The 19547-nt window shown below is 40.0% G+C and overlaps 1 protein-coding gene across 4 annotated transcripts in view; it reads right to left on the bottom strand.

Annotated features, from left to right (window-relative positions):
* The window catches only part of PHLDB2 (pleckstrin homology like domain family B member 2), a 236876-nt gene that overhangs the window by 115183 nt on the left and 102146 nt on the right, over positions 1 to 19547 (bottom strand). For all 4 annotated transcript variants that reach the window (XM_005674905.3, XM_005674907.3, XM_013962498.2 and 1 more), the window contains exon 2: positions 9040 to 9151. In XM_005674905.3, the coding sequence (XP_005674962.2) occupies positions 9040 to 9103 (64 nt within the window). In that variant the 5' untranslated portion in view covers positions 9104 to 9151. The remainder of the gene's footprint in view (positions 1 to 9039; positions 9152 to 19547) is intronic.

Genomic DNA, 19547 nt, shown 5'->3' with positions numbered 1-19547 from the left:
ACAATGTCATCTACACCAGGGGTCCCCTAACACCCAGGATCTAATGCCTGATGATCTGAGATGGAGCTGATGTAATAAGAATAGAAATATGAAGTGCACAATAAATGTAATGCCCTTAAATCATCTGGAAACCATCCTCTCCCCTCCCCATCTGTGGAAAAATTGTCTTCCATGAAACAATTTTGTTTGAAAAAATTTCAAGCAATGTTGAAACCGGTCCCTGGTGCCAAAAAGGTTTGGGAACACTGATATACAATATAGTAACAATGATAACTGGCATTGCAGGATGGTTAAGAAGCTTCTGGATAATTTATACAAAGTTCCTGACGCCATGAGTGGCACTCAGGCACTCAAAAATAACTTATTTATAATGCACTTTTCAGTTTTGCAAGTAAAGTCTGACCTCTAATTTACAGGAGAGGCTCACCTCTGAGCTCCTTGGTGTTCTATAGGCATTATTTTTCCAGGCCCTGGCTCTTTCTCCCACAGAAACATAAAGAAACCAATAGGACGCTTAAGCGGCCCAGCACTTTCTCCCTATTGGATCATCCCATCCCTGTAAAAACATGTTCTTGCTCCCATCTTAAAAACAAAAAACTCTTGAATCTGCTTCCTCCTCCAGCCACTTACCGTCCTTTTTTTCCCCTTCTCAGCCACAGCTAAAGAAAAGCCACCTCCAAGTTTTTTCTTCCCATTTATTTCAATCAGGCTTTTGCTTCTACTATGTCCAGTAGAACTCTTTCTATCAAGATCAGACTCCTAAATTAGATGCTTTCTCAGGTCTCTCTCATTTGAACTATCAGCAGAAATTAACAGTTGCACACTTTTTTTCCCCTGTAAAGTTTATTTGGACTTCCACAACTTCTTCATTTTTTTTTTTTCCTCCCAACTCCACTGCTGGCTCTTTCTCAGTCTCCCTTGCTGGTCCCCTCTCTTCTCGCATGTCCAGAGTCCCCAGAATTCTGACTTTGGACCTCCTATTTACACTCACTCCCTGGGTTATCTCACCTCGTCTCCTGGCACTATAGATCATCTGTGTGGTGATGACTCCCAAAATTTACTTCCAGTCTGAACATCCCCCCTGAACTCCAGGCTACTGCCCGCTTAGATGCCTACTAGGCTTCTCCCACCCACTCCAATGTTCTTGCCTGGAGAATCCCAGAGACGGGGAAGCTTGGTGGGCTGCAGTCTATGGGGTCGCACAGAGTCTGAAGCGACTTAGCAGCAGCAGCAGCAGCAGCAGCAGCAGCAGCAGCAGCAGCAGCAGCAGCAGCAGCAGCAGCAGGCTTCTCCCACCTAACATTCTTGACTCTGCAATTAATTCTGAAATTCTTTCCTCTGTCCCCCAGCCACTCTGTCTCAATTGAAATCTTCCTGACATCAGGCCCCAAACCTGGGTGTCATCCTTGACTTTTCTATCATATTTCGAATCCAATCCATCAGGGGGAAAAAAAAATCATCTCTCTTTTCAAAATAAATCCAAAATTCAATTACTTACTACCTCCATGACTGAGCAACTAGCACACGCACGTGCACGCACACACACACCACTGTTATTAGCACCCTAATCTACCATCATGTCTTGATTTTATCTTTGACCTCTTCCTACTTTTGCCCTCATGCAGGCAGCTCTCAATACAGCCAGAAGATATCAGCAAGGTACAAGAGTTAATGAAATGTGAAATGCAGACTCCAACATCTTAAAATGTATAGGAGGCACTCAAAATTTAGCATATTATTATTGTAATAATTGTTCTTATCAGAATTTTTTAGCTATGATGATATTTTTAAAAATAGAAAAAAAAAAAGATATGAGCTCTTTCCTTCTACTTTTTCCATTTCCTGGATTTTTTAAAACAAAGTTCCCTATTTAATCATAGACCCAGACACACCTCCCCTTGTCTGCCATTCCCTATTGTCCACCAGGGATATTGTGTTGTAAACAGGAGAACTTCCTTTCCTTTCCTTTCTTTTCTCTAGGATCTATAGTGGTTAATAGTATCTGATGGTACTTTTCAGAGATGAAGTGTGGCACACAGAGATATAATTAATTATTTATGGATTATTTCATTTGCAGTTAGTTTTCATTAGCATAGACTGGTTGGACTTGATTAGCTCATGTCCTGAATCTGTACTTCTTTTCCTTCTGCAGTAATAGCCCAACAAATCTTTGAAGCTACCAACTTGGCCATGATTTGGCCAGTGGAGCAACTGTTTGAAGTGAAATTATCTTTAATATTATGCCTCTGTAAAAGAATCAAGGTTTTATTTGCAGAGTGCAGTGGAATGATCATTGACTTTGGAATCATGAAGATCTGGGTTTAATCCCTGACTCAGCCCCTTTACCAATCAGATAATTTGAGTGTGTTATTTACCTTCATTGAGAAACAAGTTTCTTTTCTGAAGAAATGGGATGAATAACATCCAACTCATATGTTTATGAATTAACATGATAATGTAGCTATCATTCCTGTACAGGAGAAAGCACAGAGATTACTCAAAAATGGTTTCTTTATATTATTATTATTCTTTTTAAATGAAAATAGTATATATTTAAGATGGACAACAGGCATATTTTATGGACATACATGTAGTGAAATGATTGCTATAGTCAAGCTAATTAACACCTTCTCACATAGTTAATTTAACTTTTGTATGTAAATGAGAACAGTGTAAATCTGATCTCACCAAATGCCCTATATTTAACAAAGTATCATGCTGTTGCATTAGATCTTCATACTTATTTATCATTTAACAGCTTTGTACTTTTTGATGAACATCACCCCATTTCCCTCATCTCTTTCCCCCTGGTAACCACCTTTCCACACTCAGCTTCTATGTAATCTACATTTTTGGGTTCCACATTAAGTGAGGTCATGAAGATTTTTTTCTTTCTGTGCCTGGTTTATTTCACTTAGCAGAATGTCCTCATCAAAAGAGTAGTTTCCAACCACACTTGCTCTTCTCCGTTGTCAGTGACATCAGCCATCATTCTGCACTGTCTTATTGAAGCTGAGTTCATAAATTCCTTTTAGAATTTAGTACTAGGATAAATTTTCTCTCAAAAAAGCTATGTACTTTCATTTCTTAGAAAAGTTACCTTCATCTATTTTCACATTAGATTTGCAGTCATTGTTAAGAAGCACAGTATCACACTTACTGTTAAATTATTGTACTATTATAAATTACAATTTTTAATATTTAGTAGTACAGTTTAATGTATTATATTATAATGAATGGACTTTCCAGGTGGCTCAGTGGTAAAGAATCTGCCTGCCGATGCAGGAGACCCAAGAGACAAGGGTTCAGTCCTTGGGTTGGGAAGATCCTCTGGAGTAGGAAATGGCAACCTGCTCCAGTATTCTTGCCTGGAAAATTCCATGGGCAGAAGAGCCTGGTGGGCTACAATCCATGGGGTCGCAAAGAGTCAGACATGACTTAAAGACTAAGCACACACACATATCATAATGCATAATGTAATATAGTTGTACTACTATAAATTAAGTTGTTAAGTTACTGTATCAAAGATTTTTGCCTCCTATTCTTTTTCATGTGTTCAATATATTCATATTCCAATGACCTTATTGGATACTTGGATTTTACTCTACACTCTAATATATATAGATATCCAAATATATTAAGTAAAAATAATACCTCAACTCTTCAAAAAAAACTAACCAAAAAAACCAAGCAGAAAATTAACCAAAATTAAAGTGGAAATGTACTCCCATGTGTTGCTTTATGTTCAAACTATTATAAGATTGACTCTCTAATTATGGTAATTATTTAAATACATTTGAAGCATCTGATTAATTTCTGCATAAAAATGTTTCTTTATGTCCTGCCCCCAATTTTTTCTGTCAGTTTGTATTGGAATCAGACAGGAAAAGGATGCTGGGACTGTGTGGGTCTGCGTCCCCTTTAGATTACTCTATGCTAGCTGTGTTTATCTGGTTCACTTTTCTAATCACTTGAGGAACTTGAATTGGTCTACTTTTCCTGCATGGCAGACTTAAAACAAACAATTTTCTTTGTAGGTTATCTGCTCATCACAGAAAAAAAAAAAAGAACAGTGCTGCATCAGTGGTAATCCTTGATATTGCTGGGATGCTGGGAAGTCATTTTCTGTTCTCTGTTTCTCCTCTTTAATTTTTCTTTCTTCTAAGCTTTATCAACCCTCCAACAATCTCATACTTTGAATTCAAATTCTCCCATAATATAATATAATATGATATATTTAATATTGTTGTTGTTGTTCAGATACCCAGTCGTGTCCAGCTCTTTGTGATCCCATGGACTGCAGCATGCCAGGCCTCCCTGTCCCTCACCATCACCTATATTTATTTATTTTGGCGTCATATTTTTTCAGGAATAAGTGTTTGATGTGCCGGATATATAAAGACTTCATTGCACTAGAGACTTCTCATAGCTCAGAGCAGAAGATTCAGAACATGAGGTTTGTTAAACACAAGGGAAAATTTACCAAATGTCTACTCTGTTCCGGACTTCCCAGGTGGTGCTAGTAGTAAAGAACCCGCCTGCAGATGTAGGAGACAAGGGATGCAGGTTCAATCCCTTGGTCAGGAAGATCCCCAAGAGAAGGGCATGTCAACCCACTCCAGTATTCTTGTCTGGAGAATCCCATAGACAGAGGAGCTTGGCAGTCTACAATCCATAGGGTCGCAAAAAGTCAAAATGACTGAAGAGACAGCATACACACTACTCTGTTCCACACAATATGCCTAGATGGGTGGGAAATGGTGATAAGACATTTGTTGTGTGTCTATATATAGGAATTTACTGCCTGGCATATAACTGTAATGTGATCATGAAATGCAAAAATCTAGAGAAAATGATACAAATGAGTTCAGAGAAGGAGTCTACCAGGGAAGACAACGTGTGTGGCCTTCGTATTGAAAGAACAGTCTTCCGGCAGAGGAGACTTCAGGCACACAGCTGCTGGGCAGTAAAGCCAAGGCAGGTTAGGGAAGCGGTGAGTGATGCAGCTTGCCTTAACCCACAGTACATGGCAGGAGGCTTGGGAGATAAGATCTGAGGGTCTGGGGGGAGGTTTGAGGAGAGGGAAGAGATGGGACCTTGAATTTTAGATTTTATGTCTAATACCATTTTAATTATGTCATTTCCTTTCCTCCTAAACTTATACTGGCTCCTCCTTGCCTGATAAATCCAGGAAGAGCCAGCAGCTCTGTAGTGATTATATAGCTGTAGGATGAAAGAGAAAGACAAGCTCCAGCCACAGAATTTAAAGATCAATAAAGTAGTCCAGGTTCTGTGTCCTAACATGTCAAACAAGGTTATCAATCCAAGAAAAGGTTGCTCAATTGAATATTTACTGCTGCTGCTGCTGCTAAGTCGCTTCAGTCGTGTCCGACTCTGTGCGACCCCATAGATGGCAGCCCACCAAGCTCCGCCGTCCCTGGGATTCTCCAGGCTAAGGGCCCAGTTAAGATCCTGAGTCTCCGTGCCTGCTCTTGACTGCCATCCATTTTTTAAAATCTTAGGATGACTCCACAGTTACAGATTCTGAGTTCTCACAGAAGTACATGTGAGACAGGTAACTTCTGGCTATTGTGGTCAAGGATTGAACTGGAAACTCAGTGGCTTAATATTCCAATGAACCAGTTGTGTCACCAGGAGCCTAGGACTACTTGCTTGACCTTTTAAGATGTTTCACATTATGGGGGTAATTCCTCCCAGGAGAGTTGTTAAGAGAGCATGTAAAACATTATTATATACCACTCATCTCTGACTAGAGATTTAGAATGAGTACTCAAAAAATTCTAAATGGTTGTTTAAAGCATTTATCTCTGAGATATAGATAGCGATGCATATGACTGGTACAGTTCTTTTAGATTCATTTGAATTTCTTGCTCTTCACAAGAACCAGGCACTTCTCTGAGTTACAATTATGCCTAAACAAGATGATCAAAATTCTCCTACAGGTTCCTGAAGATGGGACCAAAATGAAATTCTATTCAGAATGTCTTTCTCTTATCATTCATCTCAAGAGGTGGATCTCCACGGTATAAGCATTGTATTTATAAGACTGACATAACAATCTCCAGAACTTTAACACAGGGAGATAGAGACACTACACCTTCAATGTTAATATTAAAAGTTAGCTTCATAAAAGGCTTATCAACCCAAGAACTCACAAGAGAAAAGCTACAGGTCCTGAAATGGATTGGCTAGTCAAGAAGACAAATCTGGATGTGACTAAAGTGTGTGTTTCCTCCCTTTCTCCCACACCTGCTTGCAGAACTTCCTGTGGCTCTCTCTCTGCTTCCGCTCCAAGAAGACCTGGTGAGGTCTGAGGATCCCCAATAACTGAGTGCTAGTGGAGGGCAATCACCTACATGATCTTCATTCTTCTAGTGTGTTGAATATTGATAGACATTGTTGTCAAGACAAGCCCTGATGTGGTTTAATGATTTCCTGTCTCACAAGCTAGTTTTGGCCCTCATCCTGTCTGGCTCCTGAGTTAATCAAAGTGACAATCCAGGTGGGAAATTCTTTACAAATTTTGAAGGTTCTGTGTGGGTGGAGGGCAACATTACTTCTAATGAATAATTCACTGGTAATTTGTGCCCCAAAGAAAGTTTTCTCTCTTGTTGGTTATTAGCATCCATGTTAAATTCCCTGTGACTTGTAAATGGTTGAATGCTTTGATCCTACTGGAAATATCGGTCCCTTGTTTTCCATTTGAACTGTCCCCACCTTCAGTACAAGGAAGGTGGGGATGACGTATAGGGCAGCTGCTGAGGGACTGCTCATTGTCCGAAGCAATTATGTACTTATTTTATGTGTCTTTCCCTCCCCCTCCCCCCAATTCCCTCACCTCCCCCACCCCTATAATTCTAAGCTGTGTGAAGTCAGGGACCTTCTACATTGTTCATCGTTATACATCCAATGCCTCCCCCATACACCATAAATTATTTGTTTAATAATTACATAAATTGGTCTTGAATACTGAAAATCTAATTTCATCACTTCAATGATTAAGAATTCTTCACGGACTCCTCCAAGGTGTGCAGATAAAATAAATCCAGAATCACTGCTTTCGCATTTAAAAAAAGTAAGTCAGTCATCTGGTTACTTCAGGTTATTTTCCTACATAGTATCTCACTGATTCCTCTGCCCTCTCTCTGAAAGGAGGGGATGTTTTATTCATAACAAACCACTTGCAGTTAATCACATGTCATATTTGTTCCCCTCTTTCCTCCTAACTGGCAAAAAATCAGTGCAGGAATCATGAGTTCCAGAAAGCTTTTCCCACCTCCATCCCTGGTCTTGGTTGGAGGTTAGGGTACTTCATGTTATTGGATTACAGGTTTTCTGTTTCATTGTCTATCTCTACTCAAGTCATAAAACTCCCTCAAGTAAGAGGACTGTGATGGATAATTTTATATATAGCCAGGCTATTGCTTCCCTGGTGGCTCAGAGGTTAAAGCATCTGCCTGCAACGCGGGAGACCTGGGTTCGATCCCTGGGTTGGGAAGATCCCCTAGAGAAGGAAATGGCAACCCACTCCAGTATTCTTGCCTGGAGAACCCCATGGATGGAGGAGCCTGGTGGGCTACAGTCCGTGGGGTTGCAAAGAGTCGGACACGACTGAGCGACTTCACTTTCACTTTCACTTTATGGTGCCTGCCCAATGTTTGGTCAAACATCAGATTAGATGTCACTGTGAAGGTGATTTTAGGTATGGTTGGCATTTAAATCAACAGACTTAGAGTAAAGCAAATTAGCCTTCAAAACATGACTGGGCCTCCTCCAATAGTTGAGACCTTCAGTTCAGTCACTCAGTTGTGTCCGACTCTTTGCGATCCCGTGGACTTCAGTATGCCAGGCTTCCCTGTCCATCACCAACTCCCGGAGCCTACTCAAATCCATGCCCATCGTGTCAGTGATACCTTGAGACCTTAAGAGCATCTAGACAGAGGGTTCCCAGAGAAAACTCTCAAGAAGGAAGAATTCTCAAGACCATAACATAGAAACACTATGTCAGTTTCCAGCCTGTCCACCAGAACCCGGATTCAAGACTACAACATCAGCTCTTGTCTGAATTTCCAGCCCTCAGGCATACCCTGAGGATTTCAACCCTGCCAGCCCCCATCGTGTGAGACAAGTCTTAAAAATCTCCCTCTTTAAAAAAAAAAAAAATCTCCCTCTTTTTCTCTCTGCTTCTCCTCTCTCTTTCCCCACTCTATGTCTGTTTTTCTATACATATACACATCTGTTGGTTCTGCTTCTCTGGAGAACCTTCACTATCCTGGAAGCTTTCTAGTTTAACTCCTGTTTTTAGAACACAGCACAATAAGTAAGTGAAAAATTAAATCTAGCTTGAAATCCCCCTCCTTAATAGAGGAGAACTTTGCAGTGCAGAGATGGTCATTTAGTCCTGTTGAGGCCAACTAAACAGGTCCCTAGCACATCCCTGAGCACCCCCGCCCCTGTCCCTTGGTAACTTGGTCATCTGACCCATAATAAAAAAATAATGCAGAAAATACACATTTTATGAACCTACTTATTTTGTTGAATGCCAGGAAATGCATTACAGAGATTCCAACAAGCACCACGTGCCCTGTGAGTCAGAGTAGCTGAGTTGGAGACTCATCATTCCTCAGAAGGGGACATCAGATCAGCCTCTCTTCTGGAATACATAAAACTTCATGCCTTTCTCTCTACATCCCATCCCACCCCTTTTTGTTTGTGTTTTGATTTTTGAATGACCGATGAGTCACTGGAAATGACCTCTCCACTCCAGCTGCTTTGGCCTGCCTATCACTCAGCATCTGTTCCAAACAAAACCTCAGCAATCTTCAGTGGAGTAAGTAAGCACATGATCAAAGTTCCAGGGTAGGGTTTATAGCTTCAGGCTATCTTCCTGGTATTTGCTGGACTCCTGAGTTTATGCTGGGAAAAGCCAGGTCTTTCCCAGTATGCATGACACAGAGTAGGTACCCATTATTTACTGAAAACCCCTGAGGATGAAATGCACATCAAAAGAGTTCTCACCCACAGGCTGTCTGTCACCAACTCCCTCTTCCTTGGTGTCCTCTCTTTGGGTATTCTCCTCCATCAGGATCTTCTGCTGAGTCTCCAAGGATAAACTAGGATCAATGCCAGCCTGCACACAGCAAGAAAAGAAAGGTACCATGAGCAGGAAGCTGGAAACTGAAGCGACCTCTGAAAACTGAAAGTCAGCAGAGCTAACATCTGGGGAACTAACAGCTGCTGAAATTGAAAAGCAGATATCCTGCATCGTCCTATATTTGCTCTGCTGACTATCCTTCAGAATGACAAAACCTAAACACCATTGCCACTAACCAACACCAACAGAAGCACACATATGGCTAGAATGACAGATTTTAAAAAAAAAAGGATGCTGGTGAACAAGTGATGTGCACTATTTAGACCAAGAGACACATCAGTCTTTCAGCATAGTTTCTACTTGCCATTTGTTATTGCTTATTTTCTATTTTTCGTCCCATGCTTATTATTTACCAGCCATCATCCTGTTAGTTACTTTGTCTTTATTATATCTTTTAATTTCCACAAAAGCTCATATTATAGAAAAGGAAGCCAATGCCCTTGTTCTTAAGAGCTCCCCACCGAGCCCCTGAGTTTATGACAGGGTTCCCACAGTTCTCTTTATGTCCAGTTTTCTCTGCAGAACGCAGAGTTGCCTCAGTAGATGGTGTGATCCCCCCATCATGTTAGAGCTCCCATTTGTTTTGTGCCTAAGATGCCAAATATTTCTCGCTTGATTTTTACAATAACTGTAAGGTTTGCAGTGAGAAGGGAAATTCAGTTTCAGACATGTTGAATTGAGGTATATCTGTAGATCATTTAAGTGAAGTGTAGGGTAGAGATAATGGCCATAGCTGGAGATGTATATTTAGAGGACGCAGATCTTAAGAAGTTTTGCTTTCCCTTAAAATGGGAGAAAGAAAGCTAAAGCTGGTTCATAGGCCGAGGGAAAATAGGGAAATGGTAAAAATCTAGGGGTCAGGAGATTAAATGATGGAGCAAGTTCCTGGAGAAGAGAAGGGGGATGAGATCATCTTACAGTTAGAGGTTTGGCCTTGACAAAGAGATATATTCTTCATTTCAAGAGAATGGATGATGAAGATAGATATCCATGTAGTTCAAAAGCTGTGTGGCAGAAAGAGTTAAGAGGACGGGATTTTTAGATATGGAGGGCCTCACTCTTGTCAATGAAGTACTATGCTACCTCTTCCACTGAAAGTCTACCAACTGGAGTATTTTTGTAGGAGTTAAATGCTGAAATACAGACTTCCATAAGTTACATTAAAAAGATGCTTTAAAAACTTTTGGGCTACAAATAATACCAAGAAAAAAGACAAACCACAGAATGGGAGAAAATATATACAAATCATATATCTAACAAGTGACTTGCATCTAGAATATTAAAAATAAAAAACAACCTTAAAATTCAACATGGTCTTAGAATCTGAATAGATGTCTCTCCAAAGAAGATAAACACATGGCCAATAAACATATGAAAAGATGCTAAGCATTATTAATTATTAGGGGAAAGCGCATCAATCCCACAATTTGATACCACTTCACACCCACTGGGATGGCTATAATGAGAAAGACAGATACTAGCACATATTGGAAAGGATAAGGTGCCAGTGGGTATGTACAATGCCACTTTGGAAAACAGTCCCTCAGTTCTTCAAAAGGTTAAAAACAGAGCTGCAATAAGACCCAGCAATGCTGCTCATAGGCATATACCCAAAAGAAATGAAAACATGTTCACACATAACTTGAGTACAAATGTTCCTATCATCACTGTTCATAATAGCCAAAAGGTAGAAGCAACTCAGGCGTCCTTCAAATATTTATATCATCACTGTTCATAATAGCCAAAAAGTAGAAACAACTCAGTTGTCCTTCAGCTAGTGAATGGATAAATACAACTGTGGTTTATCCATACAAAGCAATATTATTTGGCCCTATAAAGGAATGATGGAGAAGGAAATGGCAATCCACTCCAATATGCTTGCCTGGAAAATTCCATGGGCAGGGGAGCCTGGTGGCTTCAGTCCATGGGGTCACAAAGAGTCAGACACAACTGAGCACATGGTACAGTATAAAGGAATGAAGTACTGACGCACGCTCCAACATAGATGAAACTTGTATACACTATAGTAATTGGAAAAAGCCAGTCGCTAAGTATCACATACTGTGTGATTCCATTTATAGGAAATGTCCAGATTATGCAAATGTCCAGAGATGCAAAGTAGATTGGTGGTTGCCTAGAGCTGGTTGTGAGGAATGAAGGAGGGGTAAGGAGTGATTGCTAATGAGCAGGGGGTTCTTTTGGGGATTGATGAAAATGTTCTAAAATTAGATTGTGGACAACTTTATGAAAGTATTTTTTTTAAATACCGAATTCTACAATTTAAATGGATGAATTGTATGATTATGGGGATTATATCTCAGTGAGCTTTTTAAATAAAAAAGAAACTTGAGATCTGAGGAGAGGATTATTGACAGAGGCAGGACTGAAGAACACTGCTGAAGACCAGATAATAATAACAGCAATGCTTGTAAGGATTCACATGCCAGGCACTGTGTGTGGTGGTTTTGCTGCATCATTTCCTTTAATTTTCACCACAAACACATATATATCAGATCCTTTCTCCTCATTCTACAGGCTATGCAATTAAAGCTCAGAAAACATGTGGGGATCAACAGCAAGAGACGAGACAAAATGTAGCCCAGGTCTGTGTCGGTCTAGAGTCTGTTTCTTAATACCTGTGCCATGCTGTCTTCCCAAGTTTTGCTTTTCTATTTAGCTTCGACTTCATAGGTTCAGCTAAACGTCAATGTCTTTAGGTCAAACTTTTCCCCCCCTGCACTGCCACAATTTTGTGCCCACTGTCATCCCTGCAATGTTAATAAAGAGACGCACTCTCCTTACCTCCTCCACGCGCAGGAGTCCTAGGAGCACAGTCACTGGCCTCTCTGTATGGAGTGATTTCTCCAAGTTCAGAACACTGACTGAAAGTGTAGAGATAACACATCTCCCCTTTCTCTTCTGCTTGGAGAGGTTATGGTTGAGAAGAACAAATGCTAATCTTAACTCTTAGATAGATAATGACCACACCCACCCCCTTTCAAGCTGGTTCCCTCAGGTTTTTCCTCACCAATGAACTGCAGATAGACCTAGCAACCAGAAAGGGTTCAAGAAATTTTATCTTCCTTTTCCATTCTTTTCAAAGTCCCTTTATATTCAAACCTCTAGTCTGGAATGGGATGACTTTAAAGAAGAGACAAAAACACTAAGATTAGGTACCATGACCAAGTGGGATTCATTTCTGGAATGCAAGAATAACTCAGTATTAGGAAATCTAGGGCTTCCCTGGTAGCTCAGACGGTAAAGCGTCTGTCCACAATGCGGGAGGCCAGGATTCGATCCTTAGGTTGGGAAGATCCCCTGGAGAAGGAAATGGCAACCCACTCCAGTATTCATGCCTGGAAAGTCCCATGGACCGAGGAGCCTGGTGGGCTACAGTTCGTGGGGTTGCAAAGAGTCAGACACGACTGAGTGACTTCACTATTATTATGAACATGACATTATGAACATATAAAAGTAATAATCACATGATTATTTTTAAGATAAAGAAGAAAAGTTGTCAAAAGATACTTCCTGATAAAAACACTCAAGAAAATAGGAAATGAAGCATATTTCCTAAAGCCAGAATTGTGCTTAATGTGGTAATATTAGGGGAATTTCTAATAAGATTAGAAATGAGTCAGGAACATCCACTGTATCTATTACTGTTGAACATAGTCCTGGAGAAATTAGCCAGTAGAATTTAAAGAGAGAAAACAGTAAGAAGTACAGGAATTGGAAAAGTAAAACTATTTTCAGGTAATTTGGTAGTTTACCTAGAGAACCTGAGAGCATCAATGATAAGCTAACACAAACAATAAAATGAATGTACTCTTTTTTTAAATGCTAAAGATAATGTCAATTAAAAAAAATTCAGAGATAGTTTCAGAAATAATTTCAGAATAATTGTAGAAAAACTGCAAGACTAGCACAAAAACATTCTTTCTGGAACCATTTGGGGATAAGTTTTGAGTGTGGTATCCTCTCCTGAATCGGACATTCTCCAGATAACCGCAACACAAGGATCAAAATCAGGACATTATCATTGACCCTTATGGACACTGAACTCACAGACTCCATTCAAGTATAATCAATTGTCCCAATAATATTCTTTCTTTATCGGCTCTAATTAAGGATCATGTGTTGCATGGAGTGGTCATGTCTCTTTAGCCTTTTCTTGGTCTGGAAGAGTGCAGCATGGGTGGCCTCTCACAGGCTAATTAATTCTCACTCCCACCCCTCTGCACCAGGGGTGATAGAAAAGACAGAGAAGTATCACAAACAAATGCCATCCTGCCAGACATATAAAATAAATAATTGCTTGAGTGGGTAAAGAAATGCTTTTTATTTTTACCACTATAAAAGTTTTAAAGCAGACTGTAAAAATAGAAACATATTAAACCATTTACTCTGCTGAATTCTTCCGAGTTAGAATGTTCACAAGAAAAATCCTTCTTGTTTCCAAATGGTCTCAGACAATCTCTCTTAAATTAGACTGAACACTGTATCTCTGAGATCAGCATATTCTCAGGTCTGTTTTTATCTTCAAGTAAATCAGTTAGGAGGCTGGTTCCTAGATCGAATTTTAAACAGGCATACAGAAAACACAGCTATCCCTATTGTGTTAGATATGAATTCCGAGTTAAGAAGATATCTAATCTAACCACCTCAAAGTTCTGTTGAGAATTCTTGGAATTCTATTAGATTACCACTAATTCCATAGGGAGCTAGTTTGAATTTCTTTGTATGTAGAGCTTGCAACTTTTGTCTAGTTATATTTTTATGATAACCAAATCATTAGCTTTCATCCATTTTGACTGTTGACTATCTGAAGGTTTTTGAAAGCAGAACACGTGTACAGGTAACCACCGTGTTAAGCTTGCTTGATGAATCCTTGTCCTCATGTTTTCTGGTTAACTTAGATATATTATTGGATGTTTCTTATTCCTTCAGCCCAAATAGCTTTCTTTTTTTTTTTCTTTTTTTTTTAAGCAAATTCTAGATTTCTTTGAGTACCTGAGGTCCATGCTTCTTAAAGCTGACTTAATGCAAGTATTTATGAATGCTGATGTTCTGTTTTCTAGCCATCTCTTTGGTGGCAGAATACCACCCTCCTTTTTTTTTTTTTTTTTGCTACCTTTCTTTATGGGAGCCACTTTTCTCAGAATAGGTTGGGAAAAAAAAAAAAGATGGTGATTATGGGAAGGGTCAGTTCCTCTTCTGGGCTGCCTGGAGGGAAGGCGACACCAGAGAGTTTTTTAAAAATACAAATTCTTTAACCCCATTCTAGACTGTCTAATCGGAATCTGTGGAGGTGGATCCATTGATATGTATTTTTAAGTTTACCAAGAGATTTTTCCTTGACTGGCATTGAGAAGTTGTTTTCTACACATTGGTTTAGCAGAATGGTACCTATGAAATTCTAAAAATTGAGAAAATAATGCTGTCTATATCTCCTTCTTAGCAAGCCATGGCTAGTATTGCCATATGCATTTAAGGAAAGTCTATTTAATTTTGTTTAACTCAGCATTTCACCAGTTTATTTGTGAATAGAACATACTTCTTTTTCTTAACACAACTCATATTACTATAGCACACTCAAAACACAGACTTTGTCAAATATTGGTATAGAGAATATGACTCACCCTGTCACCCCCTCTTTATTAACAGTCAGCAACTCTTTGATGTTTAGCAACTCAGTAATAAGTAACCACAGCTATTCATTAGGACTATTACACAAGGTTTCGCAAAGCCTTCCTGCCCAGTGTTACTCTCTGGCTCTTCCTCGGCTTAATCCTAAATATGACGAAAACCCTGACAATAGTGATGATAACTAATATACACTGATTGCCGAACTATGTTTTAGTCCAAGCACTCTGCAGGCATTATACCACTCAATTCACAGTCCTGTCAGTAGCTTGCATTATTATAACAAAGGTACAGTAGGATGATGAGGAACAGAGAGATTAAGTGGCCAAACCTAAGAAAATACACAGTTAAAAAGTGGTGATGCATGTATTACAAATATTAAATCTGACTCAGATTTAAAGCCTATTGCATTAACCACTCAGTATTTTGCTTTAGCTTTAGTCATTGGTCTTCCTCTACATGCTCCTCCTTAACAGTCCCATTCGACCAAAGCTTGACCTTGGTCTAAGCTCTCTCCCTAAATTGCTCTCTCTTCTGAGCCACAGACCCGCTTCCCCAACTGCTTGTTAGACATTTCAGTGAGGAGCTATGGTTGGAATCTTACACTCAACTTATTTCTAACAGAATCTCATCTTTCCCCTCCGAACTCATCCCTCCTTGTGTGTCTTCTCTTCCCATTCATGCATGTCTTCATGTGACTCATATGAATACCACTATGTGTTTGTACTGTGCTCTATTGAGGATACACATAAAAATGAATGGGACTCTGGTTCTTACTTCTAGTGTCTAGCACTCCATAACTCTAGTGAATGTATGTTCCATCATGTTCTTTCTCTTTCTCTGTTATGTCCTGTAATCTCCAGTGGCTAATATTTTATTTTCTAAATTATTCATAAATTATATTCAGTTGAAAGGGAATTTAACTGTCCTGGATTGTCTTCCTATGACAGGTTGTTGGCACATCCATAGGTGCTGCAGCAGGCTGTATTGTAAAGAGGGCAGCACCATCCCACATGCTCTTCTTGCAACGTGATGACAGTGGTCCTTATCATGAGGTGGGGTCTACATTTCCTCCCTTTGGGTCTGTGTGGGTCTATAGAAGGCAATGGCACCCCACTCCAGTACTCTTGCCTGGAAAATCCCATGGACGGAGGAGCCTGGTGGGCTGCCGTCTATGGGGTCGCACAGAGTCGGACACGACTGAAGCGACTTAGCAGCAGCATAGCTTCAGTGGAAGTAGTACTAAGTGATACTTTTCAAGGCTGAGTTCTAACAGGCAAAAGAGCTTCAGCCTGGTTGTTTGGGGATGTCTATGCTAGGAACCCAGAGAAGGCAATGGCACCCCACTCCAGTACCCTTGCCTGGGAAATCCCATGGATGGAAGAGCCTGGTAGGCTACAGTCCATGGGGTCTCGAAGAGTCAGACACGACTGAGTGACTTCACTTTCACTTTTCACTTTCATGCACTGGAGAAGGAAATGGCAACCCACTCCAGTGTTCTTGCCTGGAGAATCCCAGGGACAGGGGAGCCTGGTGGGCTGCTGTCTATGGGGTCGCACAGAGTTGGACATGACTGACATGATTTAGCAGCAATAGCATGCTAGGAACCCAGGCCCCAAGCCAGAAAGACTACATAGAAGGTATTTCAGGTGACAGTTCTCACCAAGGACCCAGCTGACAGCTAGCACCAGCCTCCAGACTAGGGGGTAAGCAAACCTTCAGATGATTCCTATTCCTGGCCTTCAGGCCACTCTAGCCTTTAAGGAGTGTAGCAGAGACAAGCTGTCCCCTCTGAGCCTTACCTGAATTGCAGATTTGTAAACAACACAAATACTGTCATTGTTGTAAGCCACTGAGTTTTGAGGTGGCTTGTTAGGTAGCAATAGATCACCAGAACAGACACCTATCTTTGTGTCAATCAGCTATTGCCTGACACCAGTTCCTTGGCACGAAGCTCAATGCCTGGAAGGAGTTGCTGCCAGGGAGGCAGGCATCATGATTAAATGTCAATTACGTTCCATTCCTTTAAATGTTAAATCCTTTCTAGCACTTTCATGCATTGGAGAAGGAAATGGCAACCCACTCCAATGTTCTTGCCTGGAGAATCCCAGGGATGGGGGAGCCTGGTGGGCTGCCGTCTCTGGGGTTGCACAGAGTCGGACATGACTGAGGCGACTTAGCAGCAGCAAGAACACGCATTTTGCTGTCAGATGTACTAAATTTCAAATCACCACTCTAGATGCCACAGCTTTGGAGTAGAGAGTAAATTGCCTCTCTAGTCTGTTACTTTCCCTTCTGAAACTGATGTGAGTTTTAAAATACTTAGGGCATGTGAAGCACCTAAGAGTATGTGGCTCATGGTAGATCTCTTCCTCAATCCCTACCTCAGTCTCAAATTTTTAAATAGGAGACATAAGTATAAAATGAGAAAAACTGAAACCTGATTATGAAGGATCCTGAATGTATGGTTAAGGTCTAATTTTTAGACAATGGGGATTCATGGAAGATTATAGGGATGTGATATGCATAAGATAATTTTTGAAGATTCAGTTCAGTTCAGTTGCTCAGTCATGTCCAACTCTTTGCAACCCCATGAATCGCAGCATGCCAGGCCTCCCTGTCCATCACCAACTCCCCGAGTTTACCCAAACTCAAGTCCAGCAAGTCGGTGATGCCATCCAGCCATCTCATCCTCTGTTGTCCCTTTCTCCTCCTGCCCCCAATCCCTCCCAGCATCAAGGTCTTTTCCAATGAGTCAACTCTTCGCATCAGGTGGCCAAAGTATTGGAGTTTCAGCTTCAGCATCAGTCCTTCCAATGAACACCCAGGACTGATCTCATTTAGGATGGACTGGTTGGATCTCCGGCAGTCCAAGGGACTCTCAAGAGTCTTCTCCAACACCACAGTTCAAAAGCATCAATTCTTTGGCGTTCAGCTTTCTTTATAGTCCAACTCTCACATCTGTACATGACTACTGGAAAAGCCATAGCCTTGACTAGATGCACCTTTGTTGGCAAAGTAATGTCTCGGCTTTTTAATATGCCGTCTAGGTTTATCATAGCTTTCCTTCCAAGGAGTAAGCGTCTTTTAATCTCATGGCTGCAGTCACCATGTGCAGTGATTTTGAAGCCCCCAAAACTGAAGTCAGCTACTGTTTCCACTGTTTCCCATTTGCCATGAAGTGATGGGACTGGATGTCATGATCTTAGTTTTCTGTATGTTGAGCTTTAAGCCAACTTTTTCACTCTTCTTTTTCGCTTTCATCAAGAGGCTTTTTAGCTCTTCTTCACTTTCTGCCATAAGGGTGGTGTCATCTGCATATCTGAGGTTATTGATATTTCTCCCAGCAATTTTGATTCCAGCTTGTGCTTCATTTAGCCCAGCGTTTCTCAGTAGGGTAATTGTTAAATAATACATTTAAAATATTTTTAAATGCATATGCAAAGTAATTTGAAGTCCCTACAATATTTGTGAATCTATTGTCGATTGTTTCCTTTTATTTATTCTATCTTCTGTAGATTCTGAATATACAGATTAAAAAAAAAAACATGTCATGATGCCTTTCTATTCATTTTTTCTTTACAAATCTAAGAAAAAATCATAGAAGCATAATTGTTACCTAAGATGCCATAGCACTTCATGTAGACAATGGTACACTCTGGGATGTATTGCTCTATGTTTAGAAACAAAATATTTATACATGCCCCAAAGTTTTAAATTTTCCCTGCTTGTCTTCATGCAGTGTATGTTGCCAAGCTACTCCAAAGTGAACATGGCAATTTCTTTTACAAATTACTTTGTGTTCCAGCTATTAATCTAATAGAGATATGGAAGTGGAAGAAGGAGAAGCTGCTTTTCTGGCAGTGAGGAACAATTCTGAGGCCATGGATGCCAGTTACAAATTCCAAATTTCTTCATACGGTTTGGCTAAACAATTGAAGCTGAGAGTAGACTCTGAATCTATATCTCTTAGGAATTAGAATCATATCCAATCCCTTTTTCTTCTGACTAGTCTGCCAGTTAGTGATAAGAAGATGTAAAACAAATGAGATGAAAACAAAACAGAATTTTAAAAAATGATTGTGAGTTTAAGAGCTTGTAAAATATTATGGGTAATCTTCTAGAATCTAGTTAAATAAAAAAAACAAATACAATTCTTAGAAATATAGGATATCATCTTTTTTAAAACCAAAAAAAACAGTGGAATATCCAGGAAGATAAGATAAGAGGGGTAAGTTTGATGCCTTCATGCCAAGAGGCAAAGTCATTTATTCTTTAGTCTGAGTTGTTTTTCAATAGTGAAGATGGATACGAACAATCCATTTCGCCCAATTCTTTTCTTTACCAGTTGCAGGCCTCTGTGCCGAGGGGGTAGTGTGGATGAGATGAGGGAAGATAGACGACTCTCCAGACCTTCATACGTTTCCATGACCTTTATTGTTAGTATCTTGGCTCTAATGCTAACGATAAAAGAAATTTTTTACGTTCTTGGTAAACAGTCACTTAACTACTCAAACTACTCAGAAGAACATTTGGAAATTAGAAAAAAAAAGGAAATATTTTTCTCTGTTCATTTTGATCTTATATGTGACTGAATTTCCTTTTCTCTAAGAGAAAAAAATCCAGTAGATGCTGGCTGGATTTTAAACTCCAGTTCACTCTGATATATTCATCGGTATATTCTACTGTTTTTGGCACTTGGCAGGGTCTCAATAAATATTTGCAA

The sequence above is a fragment of the Capra hircus genome, chromosome 1 (genome assembly GCF_001704415.2).
Source record: "Capra hircus breed San Clemente chromosome 1, ASM170441v1, whole genome shotgun sequence".
NCBI classification, from domain to species: Eukaryota; Metazoa; Chordata; class Mammalia; order Artiodactyla; family Bovidae; genus Capra; species Capra hircus.
Note: the sequence above shows the minus strand (reverse complement) of the source record. Positions and strands in the feature narration are given on the sequence as shown.